The sequence below is a fragment of the Vidua chalybeata genome, chromosome 3 (assembly GCF_026979565.1).
Source record: "Vidua chalybeata isolate OUT-0048 chromosome 3, bVidCha1 merged haplotype, whole genome shotgun sequence".
NCBI classification, from domain to species: domain Eukaryota; kingdom Metazoa; phylum Chordata; class Aves; order Passeriformes; family Viduidae; genus Vidua; species Vidua chalybeata.
In genome coordinates this window covers 49,509,786-49,527,085 of record NC_071532.1, presented here as the reverse complement: position 1 = coordinate 49,527,085, position 17,300 = coordinate 49,509,786, and the positions used below count along the sequence as shown (strand labels likewise).

The 17,300-nt window shown below is 41.9% G+C and overlaps 1 protein-coding gene across 6 annotated transcripts in view; it reads left to right on the top strand.

Annotated features, from left to right (window-relative positions):
- Window positions 1–1,858: 1,858 nt before the first annotated feature.
- The window catches only part of MAP7 (microtubule associated protein 7), a 108,996-nt gene continuing 93,554 nt past the window's right edge, over window positions 1,859–17,300 (top strand). For 2 of the 6 annotated variants that reach the window (XM_053936980.1, XM_053936978.1), the window contains exon 1: window positions 1,876–2,437. In XM_053936980.1, the coding sequence (XP_053792955.1) occupies window positions 2,392–2,437 (46 nt within the window). In that variant the 5' untranslated portion in view covers window positions 1,876–2,391. Of the gene's footprint in view, window positions 2,438–12,963; window positions 13,357–17,300 lie in introns of those variants that run through there. The other 4 variants (XM_053936984.1, XM_053936979.1, XM_053936983.1 and 1 more) reach the window with 4 other exon arrangements.

Sequence of the window (17,300 nt, the reverse complement as noted above, 5' to 3'; positions counted from 1 at the left end):
TCACTCCACCATTCTAGCAATGGATATCAACAGATTCTTCTGGGGCAGCTGCAAAAAATTCCATTGAGGGTAAGACTTGCCTGGACAAGAAGCTACTTTTTTTTTCATAAGTCTTGGTAACCAGTAAAAGGCTTGATTTTTTAGGTCTAGCAGGTATTTTCAAAGGAAACTAATATTTTTTTTTAAACATAAACACATTGTCCTAATGTGTATACAGTAACTTTTGCTGGCTACAATGCACCAATTATGTATTAAAAAAAAAAGGTTGAGAACAGTAGATTAAATCATTTTAGTCAGAGTTTTTGTACTCTGAAGATGGTTCTATTGATTTTTAGGCACAGATGTATTCAACTCATTCCAAAAACTTCACTGCATTTCACGAGAAACACAACTACTGTTTATTAATTTCTACTGCTATTACAGCAGAAATCAATACATTTTCAAGGTCATTTTAAACACTAGAAAGACCAGTGGTGGAAGCTAACTAGTAAAACCCAAAACTTAAAAAAGACTTTACCCACTGAGAAGTAACCCTAAGACTTCTAATTTGATTTTTGTGTGAAGCATGATCCTGTATTGGTTCAGCTTTGAAAACCTCTGGTTTCATGCAGTATGACTGAAAAGTAATTGCACTGCTCTGTTTACTTGGAAAGCATGCAGCCTGTTCTCTATGACTCAGGCTGCTCAGAAATGCCAACTATGTAAGGGAGAAAGGAGTGTGATCGAGGTTTCCATTGAACATCTCCATGAGACCTAGCCTGGCACCAGCTGGGAATTAACTCCTAGAGTTCTTTGCTGGCTTCACCAGACCCAAGGTGGCTTCTGCAGCATTGCTCAGCAATCAGTTCTGTATTCTCCATTGTGAGACTCTGTTGGATCTGATCCATGCCCAGGCCAGGACATGTACACTTATGCTCCTCCAGCAATTCTGGTCTGAATGTGGTTCCCTGAGCAGCACAGCTAATCCATACAGGTACTAGATCTGTGCACAAAAGCTTATGTAAGATCCCTAAATCAGGCTACTTCCTATAGATTGTACCAGATGTTACTTTTTACATCCTCAGACAAAACGTAACATAACACTTTGGGATGATGTGCATTAGAGAGGTCAACCTGGCTCTCAGAATATGCTTGTGGGTGGATGGACCACAAGTGAGGGCTTTGAGATTACATTAGTGCAGGACTTTGTTGAGGGCAACATTTTGACCATAGGGTATACCACTAGGTTTGAATCTGGATAACCTCTTAGTCCTTGATCAGTGCTGTTCTAATCCAGGGCTCAAGATGACAGAGACACCCCTTTATACCTCCCTTAAGAGAGCACAGAAGTGAAAACTCGACCAAGGCAGTGCTGATTTTGCTGTCTTTTGCACCTTTCAGCATAGAGTCCAGCCTATTCTATTACAGACGCTCCTGCCCATAAGCCACAGGGCAATGTTTATCACCCAAGCCCCAGTCTCCTTGTTTTAGAGCACAAATGGGTCTCGGTGCAACAGCAAAATATTAATCTTTCCTTCCCCTAAAAGACCTTGTGCTCTGAACTTTGCAGTTTCTGAAAGGGGGGTGCTCTGTGTGGTGACTGAAGTTTGCTTGGTCTAAGTGCACCAAACTAAGGGAGCTGCCCCTCCCCACCTGCTTCCACAGCTGCATCCTATGAGTTCCCCAATTCATCCACCCTCCTTCACCTGTAGTTCTGATGATTGGTGCTACCTACAAGCAGATGCAAAATTAAATGATGTTTTGATGCAGATGAGAACACTTTAAATAGAAACACTCTTATGAGCCTGAAAAGCAGCATAAAGCAAGTTAAGGCAAACTCATAGGAACGGTAACAGAACCATGACCTTTACAGAAGTGACTGATACATCGACAGCTCTTCAGAGCCATTTTTTGGAACCAAGGCGTTGCACGCAGCTTTAAAACCGGCTGTTTAAGAGCACGTGCCGCAGGAACGAGTCTACAGCAGTGCAGCTCTTTCCCACACGATGCGGCGAATCGCCTGGGCTTACGAGGCGGCCGCCACTCCTCCCACCTACTGTCGAGATGGCGAGCATCCCCAAACCTGTTTTTTCTCTCGGCGCCGGTGCGGAACGAGCTGTGCCAATGCGGCGGGAGCTGCTCTGAAGAAAAAACTAATTACACCTGTGTGAACAGCGGCACTTCGGCAGCCCGGGCCGCCGCAGGGGCCGGGAGTGCGGGCAGCCGCCCCCGCACCACCGCCGCCGCATAAACGCCTCCAGCCCGTCAGAGGCGGCTGCTCCCGGGCCGCGGGCGCCGCTCCCGCCCTCACCTGCTGCCGGGCAGAGCCGGGGGCGGGGGACGTGGCGCTCACCTGCCCCGGGCCGGGGAGCCGCGGGGCGGAGCAGCCGCGCTCGGCGAGCAGGAGGAGACATGGCGGAGGCCGCGGGCAGGAGCGGCGGGCGCCGGCGGCCCGCAGGTGAGCAGCGGCTGCGGCCGAGCCGGTCGGGGCGGAGGGAGGGCGGCGCGGATCGGCCCGCGTGGGGAGGCCCCGCGCTCCCGGGCGGCTGCGGGCGCCGTGCGAAGCGGGAGCGCGGCGGGGCCCGGCGGTGGCCTCGCCCGCAACAGGTGCGGGGGCGCTCCGTGGCCGCCTGGCCGTGCGGGGACTTCGCTGCTTTCTCCGGGCACCGCCGCGGCCCGGCCGGGGACAGCCGGGGGGTCGGCTCTCGCCTGGTGGGGGCGGCGTGCCCGAACCGTGCCCGCGTAGCAGCGAGACCCCTCCCGACCTCGCGCAGGGGTGTCGGCGGGGCCGCGCCGTCGCTCCCGGGTCGCCGCTGGTCGTTCTGAAGCCTCCGCTCCAAGGGCTCGGAGTGCTGCGGGGCGCCCGCACAGCGGCGGGGCTAACGCCGGGTGCGGAGCCGTCCGGCGAGGACGGGGTCTGGAGGGGGCGGCCGCCGGGCTGCGGGCTTTGACCGGGGCTTGAGGTAGCGCCGAGCTCCGGCAATAAGGGTGGGTGGATACCCGCAAGACGCTGCTAACGGGGACGGGGTGAGCCCCGGCGAGGGCGGAGGGACAGCTCGGCAGGGTCAAGGTACCTGGTGGCAGCGCCCCGGCGCCTGTCGAGCGAGGCCCGCTGCGGGGCCCCGGGGTTTGGCTGAGCCTCAAACGCGTGCGAGCGACGGGCTGTTGCAAGCCCTTCTTTCCTACAGGGAAAGCGGGGAGACGTCCTTGCGTCTCCTCTAAGGAGGGATCCACTGCGAGACCGTTTTAACTCGCTTTTATTTTGGCCCTAAGGGCGAGGAGGGTGCAGGGAGGAGATTTTGGCTTACGCAAGCGGATCGACCGCTGTATCGCTGTTGTAGGAGCGGATGCTGTTTGCTTTTGCTGCTTGCTGGACTGTGAAGTATGGGTCTAACTTTTAGTCCTCTCCTTTTTTTCTTTTTTACCGTCCTCCGCAGTCCCATTCTACTCACCCTTTGCTAGTCCTTCTCTAACATAAGTCCAAGTTTATCTCTAAATCAGAGTGAGATTTTATATCAGAACAGCATATGAGTAGGCCATATGGCTGTTGGCTGATGGATTGTGTTTTCTCAGTGTAATATTTTTAATGCATACTTTATGTAATGCAGACATGCAGTCACAAGCAATGACTGTGGGCAGAGCCATCCAAGTGCTGTCTTCATTAGACTTAGAAGTATAGAATATAGCTCAGAAATCCTTACAAGTTTCTCCCAAGTATCTCTCTAAAGTTCAGCTTCAGAAAGGATGTGTGTCTGCATTCCTATGTGTTTCAGAGTTTGCAACCACATTGACTTCAGTTTCCATGGGAAGAATTGACTGTTTTTTTGAAGCCATTTCTAAAAAACTCTTTTCCAGTTCTCTACCTTACGTTGCTGATGTGATTTTTTTTTTTTTAACTGGCTTATCAGTCTTTTTATAATTGCTGACCAAAACTAGAAATGAGCCAACAGGTAACATGTATTTTATTATATTATTTATTTATTATATGTTCTGTTTTAAAAGGACTTACGTGCCTAGATCTATTCTGAGTTTGCTTTATAGCTTCATTTCAAGCTTATGTGTTGAACTTTTACTCATTGGGACATTTGTAGACCGAAGGATCTACTTGCATAAGTTCTTGAGTGCTTTGAATTTAAATTACTTTGTACTGTCAAAGTTCATTTGAAACTTCTTTGTGAGTGAAATGTCAGAGTTAAACTTCTGTGAAGCTTAACTGTGTGGCTTTTCTGTGAAGTTTGTCTGCTGAGATCCTTTAAGGTCTCTTAGTTATCACAGGGGTTCACAAACAGGAACAACCTCAAAACATATCAGCAATCTGCTCTGTGGCTCTTTGGTCCATCCATGAGCAAGCAGATGTGTGCGCCCAGGGAGGGCCATGCAGATGGCTTTGGCTGCAGTCTGCTCCACAAGCGGAACACCTGTGTCTGGATCCAGCTCTTCACGAAGGTCAACATCCCATCTGTGTTTGGTGAAATTAGCTACTGGTCAAAGTATTACCTCTGTTGAAAAAACAAAGCTCTATGTGTGTTGTGGTGTGTGGCTGGTTTGTTTCTTTCCTTGCCTCCTGTGGCTACATACATGGACTTTCAGGTCTGATCCTGGGGAAAACTTCAACATCACCACAAGGGTGTTGCAGGGAGATGTTACAAGTGGCTCCCTTTATTGGCAGATGATTCTGCTGCACTTAACTAGCTTTCTTTGGGTAAATGGCTTAATTATCAGGGTGAAGGTTTTTTTTTTATTCTGCCATTCATAAATTTATAGATGGCAAAGTGAGTACAGTGCTCAGGGGATATACTAAGTTACACCAGTTAGAATTTTTCAGTCATAGCTATTCGAGCATCTAATAGTGCTAACAAGCTCTTCAGTGATTCCTGAGATGAGAGGGGCCCTCTTGTGGGGAATACCTCATGGAGAAGCTTCTGAGGCTCCTAATTTTATGGTTGCCCATCTATAAACATAGGCATGTCTCTGCTTGTGAGCATTCTCCATACGTGCTCTGGGTTGCCTTGGCCAGCTCTGTGCACAGGTAACAATTTGCTTAAGCTCTGGGATACCAGAGAGAGAGCTGTGTGTTTGTAATGTTGCAAAGAAGCTTTAATGCCATGTTTTTTGTGTACTATTGTAGTTAGTTCTTTCTTCTAAGTGAGCGTAGTATTACTCTGTACTTCTAACAGTAAAACAAATCTGCCTTTTAAATCATGTCAGTGCTAGGTGACTTGTGAAAGCTAAAAACTTAAGGAGTTCACTTTTTTACTGCTGATGGGACTTTATACCTGTTGCTTGCTTATCCTGGTATTTTCTCCATCTGAGACTAAATCAAATTTCATCTTACTGCGTGGTTTTTTTTTTTTTCATAACAAATAGATAAATTATTAGGGAAAACACAAAAGTGCAGAAAGCATACAGTGGCTGGGAGTTGAAGGCTTGCTCTGGTTCTCATGGCTCTTTCCCAGCAATTCCAACGTGTTTTGCTGGGGAGGATTTACATGATGGTGTTGTGACACGCGGGTCTTTTCTCTCTGGCCGGCTCAGACTATTCGTGTCCTTTCCAAGGGGAGCTGCTGGGTGCAGGGAGCCACTGGTCACTGTGGCCAGAGGAGGGGACGGACTATGCCTGTGCTCATCCACTGACACTGGGGGATATAGTGGTGCTCCAGCACAGGCTGCCCAAAGGACACCTCTGCCCCGGCTCCTTGTGCTCATCCGTACCGTAAACAGGGACTGTGGGAGCGCTGGGTGTGGGGAAATGGGGACTGCTGAGAGGGTGTGTGCTCAAAAATGCTGCAAGTGTTGATGCTTGTGTGTGGTGGGTGTGCTCTAATTTCCATCTGTGATTATCTACATGTTAGCACAGTGCGACTCCTTTGTGTCTTCTAATATATAAATCGTGTATCTGCAATTCTTCTATTGCCACCCCTCTGATGAAAACCTATTCAAGCTATGAAATTGTATATCAGAGCCTATGATTATATCTTTGGTCCCACATTAATGATCTTTGAGGCAGTACTGAATATACATAGACTCAGATTTATCAGTACCTTGTAGAATGAAAATGATACAACTAAATTAAATTTAGGTTAAAATCCTCATAGAAGGCATCCCTCAACTTTAGAAAGCTGTTCAAGTACTGTGTCTGGATATCTCTAATTGGTCAAGTAATGTCTGTGCAAGGACTACACACTATGGAAAAGTTTGAATGAGCATTTTTATGTGCTTATTGTGTAATGGGAGTCAGGCTGTCTTTCTCCACCCACCTACAGTCAGCATTACTAGTGTAAAAAAAAAAGAGTTGTCTGTGAGAAACAAGCCACAAGAAACACAAACTCAACAACAAAAATCCAGCCCTGTCCAAAAAAATCCACCCCTCCAAAAAAAATTCAAAACCATAGTAACTCTACACACACAGCCACACAAAAGCCCCAAAGCCAAACACTGCCACTTAAAAAAACAATACATGAGTTTATGAAGAATCAGGCCTGCTAAGTGATGGTCAAACAGCTGGCTTATGCAGTGCTTCCAGTACAGAAAGAGAAGTTTTACTAATTTAGTTAAAGTAATATGCATTGCTGTTTTCCTTGGGCTTAATTTTGAAAGGAGATGTACTTGTGTATGTACTGTTTCAAACTGCAAAATGTTGTAAATTTACAGTACTCCGAGTTGTCTTCTATTTTATTTGCATGTTTTATTATTATCCCAGATAAGCAACTTTAATACTTTAGAGATGAAAGTTGTTTATGGTGTTAAAGATAATTAAATGATCAGAGAAATAATTGCCTCAATTATGCAAATACTGTATCATCTTGCAACAACATACTTTCTTTTCCACTTGAAAAAAGCTTGTATCCACAATACAAGCCACAGTGTGCTGCTGCTGTTGTGCTAACTCTCTTTGTGTATCTGTCCTTCCTTCAGGGAGGGGATCCCTTCTATGTGACTTCAATTAGAGAGATGCAGTGGCCTGCCAGGAACTATGGCGGAAAAGGCTATGTGTGTATAATATTCTTTTTTACCTTACACATGCAGGAGAAGTGGTGTATTTGTGAAACTGGTTCAGGTTTGATTCTGCAACTCTCCCTTACTGTTGGTTCTGAAGTCATGCCATATTTGCTTTGATGAAAACAAGTAGGCTTTAGGGACAAAGCTTGAAAGTATGTGTTCTAGGAGATCTGTCAGAGTTCAAGGGAAATAACCGTAAGTTGTCTGCGAAGATGACATGCAGGACTAGGCTGACTTGCTGTTCAAATAAGTGGAGTTAGAAACCCTGACTCCTGTTAACAATGAGATTCTTCAGAGAGGTGGTGGAATGATTTGTGCTCCAGAAGGAGTGCCACTGTGAGACTAGTGAGGGAAGAAATAAACTACTGATGTTTCCAAATATTCCTTGTTCTTTATCTGAAACTCTGTTCTCCCTTATCCAAAAGCCCAGACATCTTGGTCATCCTCTTAGAAGCATGTTCATAACTAAGATGTCAGGAAAGCACTGGTAATTAACACAGTTCACAGGATTCCATCCATCAGATACTAATGCCAGTAATACAACAATGGAAAAAATATTTAATTTGGTCTTGCCATAGTTCATTTTCTTTGATGTCTGTGTTTCTGTGAAAAAGCTTGGAGCCTTGTCTTTGAAGTATTCATTTCTACTGAAAACTTAGTATGTACATAAGTGTTCTTAATTTTGAGTGCTATACAAATGCTTTGTTGTCTTGACATGTATTAAATCCAGGTATTTTAAAAAATAAGCTTTTTTTTTTTTTTTTTTTTTTTTTTCCAGGCAGAAGCAGTGACAACATTGCTCTGGCTATTAGTTGTAGGGCAATTAGAATTCATAACGTCTGTCTTCTACTAAATTCCTGTTTGCTACTGTCCTGTGAACTCCCAGTTCCTTGCTGCCTTTCCTTATTTAACTGACCATTGCTTGAAGTTACATTAAATGTTCTACTATAGGGTCTAATCCAATATAATTCTGTTATATATAAATAAAGAGCGTTGACTAAGAGTGATCAAATATGTTCTTGATTCATCATGGTGTGCCTTGTGCAATGTTTATAATTAGTCATGCTATGCAAATCAATTTAATTAAAATATGTGACAGACTTGTTAATGCAAGTCTTGTATTTGATTGTTTTGTTGGTATGTATGTGTGGAAAGTGTTGGTGAATGATGAGACTCTTAAGTTCTTGATGAGCTCCTCATGTTCATGTGCCTTTTTGTGGTGATGAATGAGTTTGACTGAAATAGGGTGGGGCTTCCAGCCTTCTCCTAAATTTTTTCTATGCATGGAAATGCACACAGGTTTAGATTTCTTTGGCAGAAGGAGAAACAGCTAACACTTACCTTCTGTCTAGTCACTTCTGAAGGGTTCTTAACAGCTCTTGGTCCAGTGTGTGGCACCGTGCATGTCAGAGGACAGCAAAATGGGAAGAAGGTTTTCCTTCTTATTCTCTAGCATTTTATATTCTTACTGATTAATTCAAGGGGCATTTTTTTTTCCTTCCAAGAAGGCAAAAAGAATAAATCAAGTATTATATCAGATGTTTATATACTGAAGTTGTTTAAAAACAATTCAGTTACTGCAGTAAAAATGATTGGCTGGTCCTTTATTATCTTGTATATAAAAGTGAGGCCTTATAGATATCTTTGATAAGAAACTTACAAACCTCTATAAAGACAAGGTTATTATGTGTCATTTTTGGAAAACAAGAGGTAAAAGGAAGAGAAAATAGAGAGCAGCAGTGGAAAAAATTAGGTGTTTGAGAGAGTGGTTGACTTAATGGAAGAAAGTGTTTTTTCTGATACAGAAAATACAGGCTATTTTGGCTATTTTCAAGTTAACTGTAAAAAAAAAAAAAAAACCACAAAGTGAGGTGTGGGGATGAATCCTGCCTGTCTTTTTAAAGCTAGTTTGTTTTGTTCTAGATTTAAATGACATAGAAAAGGAGGTTTCCAGTCCTTTAATGCTTGGTAAATAGCTGTTTACTCATATGAGTAGGGAAAAAATAGCAGCCCTACTTTCTCCATCTTTTAGGCCCGACTTCCTGATTTAAAACCTAGTGAAGTAGAAAGTAAAGACAGACACATGACTCCTGAACAAAACTAGGAATAGATTGAGTTTGGAGTTTAGTTTATGTATGTGTATTCCAACATACTCCTGTGAGAGATAGGGAGTTGGAGTTAATGATCTTTATGGATCCGTTCAAATTTGAGATATTGTACAGCACCGCCTATTTTCAAATGAGTTCTTAGAAAAAGCTTTTGATACAGATATTAATATTGAAAATATGAAAATCTATACAAAATATGATTTGTGTGTTTTGATGATTAGGTACATTGAAATTTTTTTGTGGTAATGTTTTTGCAGAACATTGGATAGGAGATTTTAACTGAATTTTCCTGACTTTTTTTTCCCAAGAAAGAAACATTTGGAACCTAGTTCCCAATGGAACCCTATTGTTTCATGCAGGGAAAACATGAATATCAAAGCAAAATTCTATATCCTTTCTTGTCATAAAAATACAAGATATATACCTACTTTGCCCTGAACTCTCAGTTGTAAGAAAATCAGAAATAACAATGAAATAGAAGCAATATGTAAAGGAATGTATGCTAAAATAATATACTTACTTGATCTGTTTCTTGATACAAATACATGCAAGTATGTGCCATTCATTATACTCTAAATCACAGTAATGAGCTTCATGGACAGTTTGGATAGTTTACAGGGAATTAAATAATCCTGTTAATGAAAGAAGATGGTAAATCTAGAGTTCAGTCATGGTGACTGGCTTCAACTTCCTTTTCATTTCATAGGTAAAGATATCAAGTCTTAATACCTGATGGTAAAGCAGAAACATCTCTCGGCATGTTGTCATAAATATTTACATTTCCCATATCATGATATAAGTGTCCTAATAGTCCTTGTTCAAGTTGCTGTTTAAGACTGCTGCATATCAGATGATGTTTTGTGCAGGTAATTGTACCTATATAATCCAGTGGGTGTGTTTAAGTGTCACAGTTTGTCTGATAATCAGTTTGCAGGTGTTGTAAAAAGGAAAACCCATGAATGACCCAGTGCCCTCAAGATACAGTTGCCCTCACTCCATCTCTTGAGAGAATCTTACTCCATCAGTAAGAGAGTTCAGCTGTGATTGTTTTAATATGCAGAATGACTAATGGTTGGGGGGAGGGAAATCAATAAATAGGGATTATGTAAGAAAATTGTTTGTTTTGTCTTTATTTTTAAAGTGTTTAACAGCCTTGTTCCTAAAATTATCCACCCCTTTGTTCCCTCAGGGAAATGTTGCTTTCATCCCAGTTTTCATATAGAAGCTCCCACGTAGATGAGACAAGGCTGAAATAAGCAAAGCTTTCCTGCTAGGAATACCTCAGGAACTTCTTTTCTTCCCTAAACTAGTGGATTGAGGAAGAGGGGGTTGTCAGTACAGTCTCTTACGCAGTGCTGGTACCTTTAATGTATGTTTAATAGTATTTTTAGGAATGTTTTTCAGAAAAAAAAAATTGCCCAAGTGCCTAAAGTTATGAGTTTTTTTTTTTTTTTTATAATAGGTGTCTTTTATATGTAATAGGTTGCATTTTATTAGGCATTTGGAAACATGTTGTGAGCTGGCATAGTTTTTAACCAAGGGGACCCTGAAATAAAATCTTGCTGTGTAAGCTGAATGTGCTGTTGATACTTTTTCTCTGTCACCTCTGCATTTGTAAGTCAACAGGAAGAAAATTGTGCTGACACCTCAGTTGCCTGTGTGTCATTGCCCAAATCCATCTGCATCAGCCCCTGAAACATCAAACTTGGTTATTACCACATTTTGTATGGAAGGCAAGTCACTCTTGTGGGTGTGGGGGATCCTGCAAGGACCAAGGAAATAATTCTCAGTCCTGTAGCTGTTTCGCATGACTCCTTCAGTAACAGGGAAATGGAGATGCTGAAACAGTAAACATACTTGTAAGCTGGGAAGCTGCTCCAGTCAGGTGTATTTTTGTGTGTTGTATACTTCTTACATGTTTTGAAATGCCTATTTAAGGAGTTTCTAATCAAAGGCGATGAAAGATAATTTTTAAAAACGTAGAAATCCTTACTTAATGACTTAAAGCAGTGAAATGGGGTGGAGCAATATTTAATGAAGCTGCCATATAAATATTGTTTTCTATTACTTTTGTTCTGTTTGCAAGTCTTGGCACGTATGAAAAATTGTGATGGTACTAACTGCTGTCCACCTTCTGTGATGATGTGTGTTCTGTTATGTAGTGTTTGTGGGAGGCATTAGGTAGATGGGATTTGAGGAACAAAGCTGTTTCTCTTTATGGAATGAAGTAGTAGTGCCTGTATAAATGCCAGAAGGCAAATTGCTGAGCCAAAGAGCAGCTTGTGTTAGAGCTTTTTTCCTTACTCTTTTGTCCACACCCTGTAGTACAAAGCTTCCCTAACTGCAGACAAATGTCATCGTGTACAGCTTCCGTGTACGCCCAGAGTCCAAGGTGTAGCCAAGAGGCAGGATTTAGCCAGGAGGAAATACATACTAGAGGTGGGCTCTGGGCTTGATCCTGCAAAATGCTTCTGTTTTGGTTGGGTGTTTTGTGGCTGTGCTGGAGAGGGAAGATCGGTGCAGCTGAGCCTTCAGGTGGTGCTGTGTTCTTCTTGATCTGCTGTGATCCTGGCTCATGAGCCTGAGATGTGCAAGAACAGAGCTATCCTGCCAGCTGAGCATGATCCAGGATTCCTCTGTAAAGAGCATCCCAGGCTACTGTGGCAGTCAACATAGTTCATGTCATAAATTCCAACCTGTCTTCAGTTTTGTTACCTGTGTCGTTGATGTGATCGTATACATCTCTGTATCTCGTGGTTTTCAATGAGCCACCTACAGACTTGTCAGCTAATGTCTGTGCCATCTTGTGGTGGCTGATCAGGTTACATCAAGAGTCCCTTAAAAAACAAACAAACAAATGAAAAACCAGCCAAAACAAAACAACCCTGAAGTGAGGAAAAAGAATGTACTTTTAAAATTATAGAGTGATTCAAGCTGGCAGTTTTTCTTTGGTAGCATTTTGAAATGGTGAGCACACACTGAATTGAGGTGGAAGCGGATAAAGATTAAGGTGTCTCTCAGGTGAAATGTCCAGCATGTTGCATAGTAGCATTTGCAGCTGTGAAGGACGAAACATTCAGATTGCAAAAGCAAGCATTGTGTTGCAAATGGCTAAAGAATATCCAGAATGCCAGCATATGAGGGAAATCAATTAACTAAAACTACCTGGGCTGTTTGGACTTTGCTCATTTTGCAAAGTGTATGTTAAAGGTTGGTGCTATAAGACTAGTAGCGTGGTACAGGATTTTCAGAATTTTGTTGCCTCATGTTTTCCACACAAGCTAGAAATTCTCATTTTTGCGTTTTCACATGTGGAAAAGAATGTTCCAACACCTGCCTGTAATTGTGGGTGTATGCATTCCTAATGCAGAAGGTATGTACTGCATAGGAAGGTGATTAAGGGGGTGGGGGGGGGGGCGGTGGTACACCCGACACCCAGCACATGCAAATATAGAAGACGACTCAACCTCATTGTTTTAGGTTAGGCTAAAATTTCTAAACATGAATAGGCAGAGGAGCTGAGCAAAAAGCAGGTTCATGCCTGGAGCCTACTAGGCTTCTTTTCACTCAGTGTTCATCTGCTTGTGCAACCGCAGCTCCATTCTCCCGCTGCCTGGAGAGGAGGAAGGAGCAGCCCCTGCTGCCGAGGTGCTTCCAGCTCTCCACAAGCGTGCAAGAGACAGCGTTCCCAAGGCTGGCTCGCTGCAGCTGAGGAGACAGCACTCATAGACCCTCCTTTGATTAGGATGTGTCTGTGTTGTCAGGGCAACTGTTAACCGCGGCGTATCATATTTTCTCCTCTTGTATTGCGTGCTGAATATTTTAGTGTGCTGTAGCTGAAAGAAGGTGCTGCTGCAAGGAACCTGGAGCTGTGGGCTGGGATCTGATTGAACAGGTTAAGACAGCAAAAAGCAGCATCCAAACCAATGTGCCTTTAATTGGGGCTTTTCTTCAAGGAGGGGAACGACTGCAAGCCTTTCGCTGCCGACTAAATGTTGGTATTTGTCAGCTGTTTGCATACTGCTTATCCATAGGGGATCTGTTACAAGTGCTCAAATGAACAGACAGCGTTGCAGCTAGTGGCTAATCAGGGGCTGGAGTTTCTTACTTTTTTTTTAATAAGCAAGAGGCAACAGCAAAATGCCTGGTTCAACTACTGCCTTCCGACAAGAGAGACTGAAGAAAAGTGCCAGGCCAAATCCCCCAGGTTTATTCACCATTAACGAAGAGGATGAGCAGCAAAAAAATGGGAATTCCACAAGACTGAAAGGTACGTTGCTGTTCTGCACTGCAATCAGGGCTGCCTATGGGATACGCTGCACAGCAGGCACAGCAGTGTTTTATTAGCTCTTCTGTGTGCTACAGAGAGTCTGTAAGTGACTGGTGCAGTTTGGCACTCACAAATGTGCTGTGCAGGATAGGTGTATTTAAATCCCCCGGCTTGTTATGCAACTGGCTGCTTTGGCTATGAAGAAAAAAATACTTTTTAGTTATTAATCACATTTCTTCTGGTAGGGATAATGGTCCTGCATCAGAAATACATGAGTGAGTTTCTGTCTGTTTACTTTGACTTCTGTTTACAGTCTGGGTAAATAACTATAAAAAACAAGGGTAGGCTTGGAGAGTACAGAATGCAATGCCCTCCTGTTATAGAAGACAGCTTTGCCAAAGACAGTGTGAAACTGTCTATACTTCCACTCGTGCGGGAGGGGCAGTGTGCCTTCGGCAGAGTATAGAAAAATTCACATTGTCTTAATATGCTGACTTTTTGCCTGACAGCAAAACAAAACAGACAGAAAACCCAAACACAAACCCAACAAATTGTTAAAGAAAAATATTTATGGTGCTTAAAGTAGCTAAGCAATGGTGGCAGAGGGATGCTGGTGGCCACTGATTTATAGCAGGTCTGTCAAGCCTGTGTAGCCACTGTCTGCCTTGTATAATTTAATTCCTATTTCCTACATGGATCCTAGTATTTAAACACTCTTAGTCTGGCAGGGATTCTGCTACTTAAAATTGTGACTGTAATTTCTTTTTTTTTGTGTGTGTCTTCAAGTGGTTCTATGTTTATGAGCACTCTTTTTGAGGGAGCAGAGGGTGGATTGTACCACTTTTTGTTTACAAAACAAATGTTTGTAGCCTCAAGACACTGTTTTAAATTTCAGTTATTACCATTCTACCATGTAACAGGAGAGGCTAGAAAGCATTTAAATAACAAATTTTTTGTATGTGTATTTATTAGATCTGAATAATTTACGGATAACTGATTATTTTCTTTTTCTGAAGGAAAAAGGTAGCTAGCTTGGTCACTTTTACAAACAAATTCAGAACTCATGTTTTGTTTGTGGGGTTTTTTTGGGTTTGCAGTTTGTACTTTTTTTTCCTCAGAATGGTAAAAAACTAGTTAGAGCTTCATGATAAAATATATATTGCTAGTCATTGTTAATATGCCTGTCATGTTAGGGTCTTGTGTACACAGTTACCTGCTCTTCTGTGTATTTGAAACTGTCCATATAAAATGGAGATCCAAATTCTAGGGTGAGGTTGAGTTCTTAACGTTTTAAAAAGCATATTACTTTCCTTTATCACCCACTGGATGACTTCCAGAGTCAACAGTCCATAAAGCTAAAAATCAATAATTTGCCTGGTTTTGTTCAATGGCACTGCTAGTTTCCCCACAGTTTGTTGACTTAGCTACTCTTTTCTACTTGCAGAAGCTATACAGATGTGCTTATCCTTTGCCTCTCTGTTTTAACTGAGATTTGAGTTTTGATTATTCCTTTGTTTTCTCTTGTTGCTGTGAAATGTAAGCTGATGTATGTGAACAGTAGCACAGATAACAAGCAAACAAGTTCATGCAGTTTTAAGAAGATAAAAAAATTGTCAGCTTACCTTGACTGCTCCTGGTGAGAAATAATATAGGAAATGGTACAAAATATTCTGCAATGATATTTGTTTGCTTTTCATTTTTAAAATATCTCATAGTGTCTCTAGAACGGTACACCATTTGCACAATGATACCTGTGGGTAAATACCTATGTCTGTACATTTGAATGTTATCAGTCATTAGGTGGGTTAGGCTGGAATGCCAGGTAATGGAGAATGCCTGTACTCAGGGTGCTGTTCTTCTCACCTGGTACCAAGAAAGGTCGCTCCAGTGCAGCTCTGACTGGGTCATGGACTCACATGGGCTTTCATGAATCTTTACTGTCTCTTGTTCTCTTGCTTCTTTACAGGGTTTGCCTTTCTTAGTTCTTTACCTGTTGTTTTTGCTCAGCAAGCACCTGCAGCTACTGAGATGTTTATTTTTTTCTCTCTCTCTAGCACATTCTTAAGTTAGGGTCGTCTTTGTGGGAGATGGGCTAAATGTCTTCATCTGCAGTTTCTGTTATTATGCTGGACCTGTCTTTGTACAGCAGTTTAAAACCCAAGAGGCCTTTAATGGATCTGGTAGTCCAAAATAAAGATGCTCCTTCCTCCATTAAGAGTATTTGAATATCATCACAAGATTTAAAATAATCAATATTTTCATAGTTGAGGTCTTCTCAGACCACTAAAGCTTGATTAGACTTTTTATGAGAGTTGTTTTTGTGATCCGGGAAACAAATATTTATGTGGATCTTAAAGTGGCTGGTCTTTGTGAGGTTTTCTGTAAATTTATTTTAGTATTGGCCCATTCCTTCGCTTGTCTGGCTGTCTGCATTGTAATTGGAGGCGTCTGGTAGGCAAAATGAGTTTGTTTCTTCAGTGAAAACAAATAATGACAATGTTGGAGATATTAAAAGCATGCAGTGACCTTTATAGCCATGTGCTCCTGATTTTTTTCTTTGCTTTGATGTGAACTGTATTTAGTGCTTTTTCAACAAATATTTTAACTTCCTTTCTTCCTCTTGGCTTTGGAACAAGGCCTGCATATTCGTTATGTGTCTGTATGGCACCCACAATTTCAGGGTCTTGAGATCCTGTTGTGTAGTAGAAGAGTGCAAATAATAATTACTTTGAATATCCTTTTTTACCTTTATTAACAGTATTTATTATCCTTTCCTGTTATAACATACAGGAATTTTGCTACATAATGCACTCTTCAAATACAATTTCTATGGGTTTACAGAAGCTTATTCTGCACTTGAATTGGGTTTTGGTTTTGTTACCAGCTTTCCTGCAGTTCTGCAGTTATATTCACAAAGAAACCAGGCAAAACAGGAAGAGAACTACACACTTAATAGCCTTAATGTTTCCTTAAAGCTTGTGTAGTGAAACAGATATTGTTTCTGTGACTGAAGAGAATGTGTGTATGTGGTTCAGTACATAAATCACAAAGATATTGAATAGATTAGTGTTTAATTATAGGTATCCATCCTGTGTGTGAATTTCAGCTTCAGCCATTCCTTGAATTCAGGCACAAACAATTCAGTCTGCCTTAGAAGATTTCCCTCCTCTGCTCTGTTAATTTTGTGCTCTTTGGATGTAGTCTTAAAACCTTACTCAGTTTTATGGAGTTTTAAAGTGATGCCTCCTCTCCTTCCTCTTAGGAGGAGGACCTTCTCAACTGTTGATAATGTGTTTCTAAAACTATCATTTGATGAGGCTGGAAAAGCAATGCTTATGTTTCTGGGTTATGGATTTGATTACTTAATAACTGAAATAGTTACGACATTTGTGACAAATTAATGAAAAGTCTCAATTTAGCTGTGGAATCCTTCACCATCCTGCTTATTTAAAACTGATCAAGGAAGGGTACCTCTAATCTGATGAGTATTGCTAATACCAAGCTACACATACATGCCTTAGCTTTCTGAACAGTAGCACTGATTCTTTGTCCTCTTGAAAACAAGGGCTTTTTCCAGTCCTTTGGTGAATGACAGTGATGTCAGTGATCACCAGCAGATTTTGCCACTGTTGTGTGGCTGGTAATGTTTGTGCATACTGCTCATTTCAGGTGAAAGCTTTGTTCTTCCAGAGGGATGGAGGAGATTTCTTCTGTCGTGACTGTTTGGGTACTTAGTTACCATGTTCTGCATGTTTTAGTGAAACATACATATTTTTTTAGACTTAGATTGTCTTTTAGTTCAGTTGTTGTCTGTGTGTCTGTGTTGTTACTGTGTGTCTATACCCAAAGCAAACTTAAGATACCTGAAAGAAAAGGGAACTTGGCATCTTCAAGGACAATAAGCTGATAGTCCTGGAAACTGAAACTGTATACTTACAAAACAG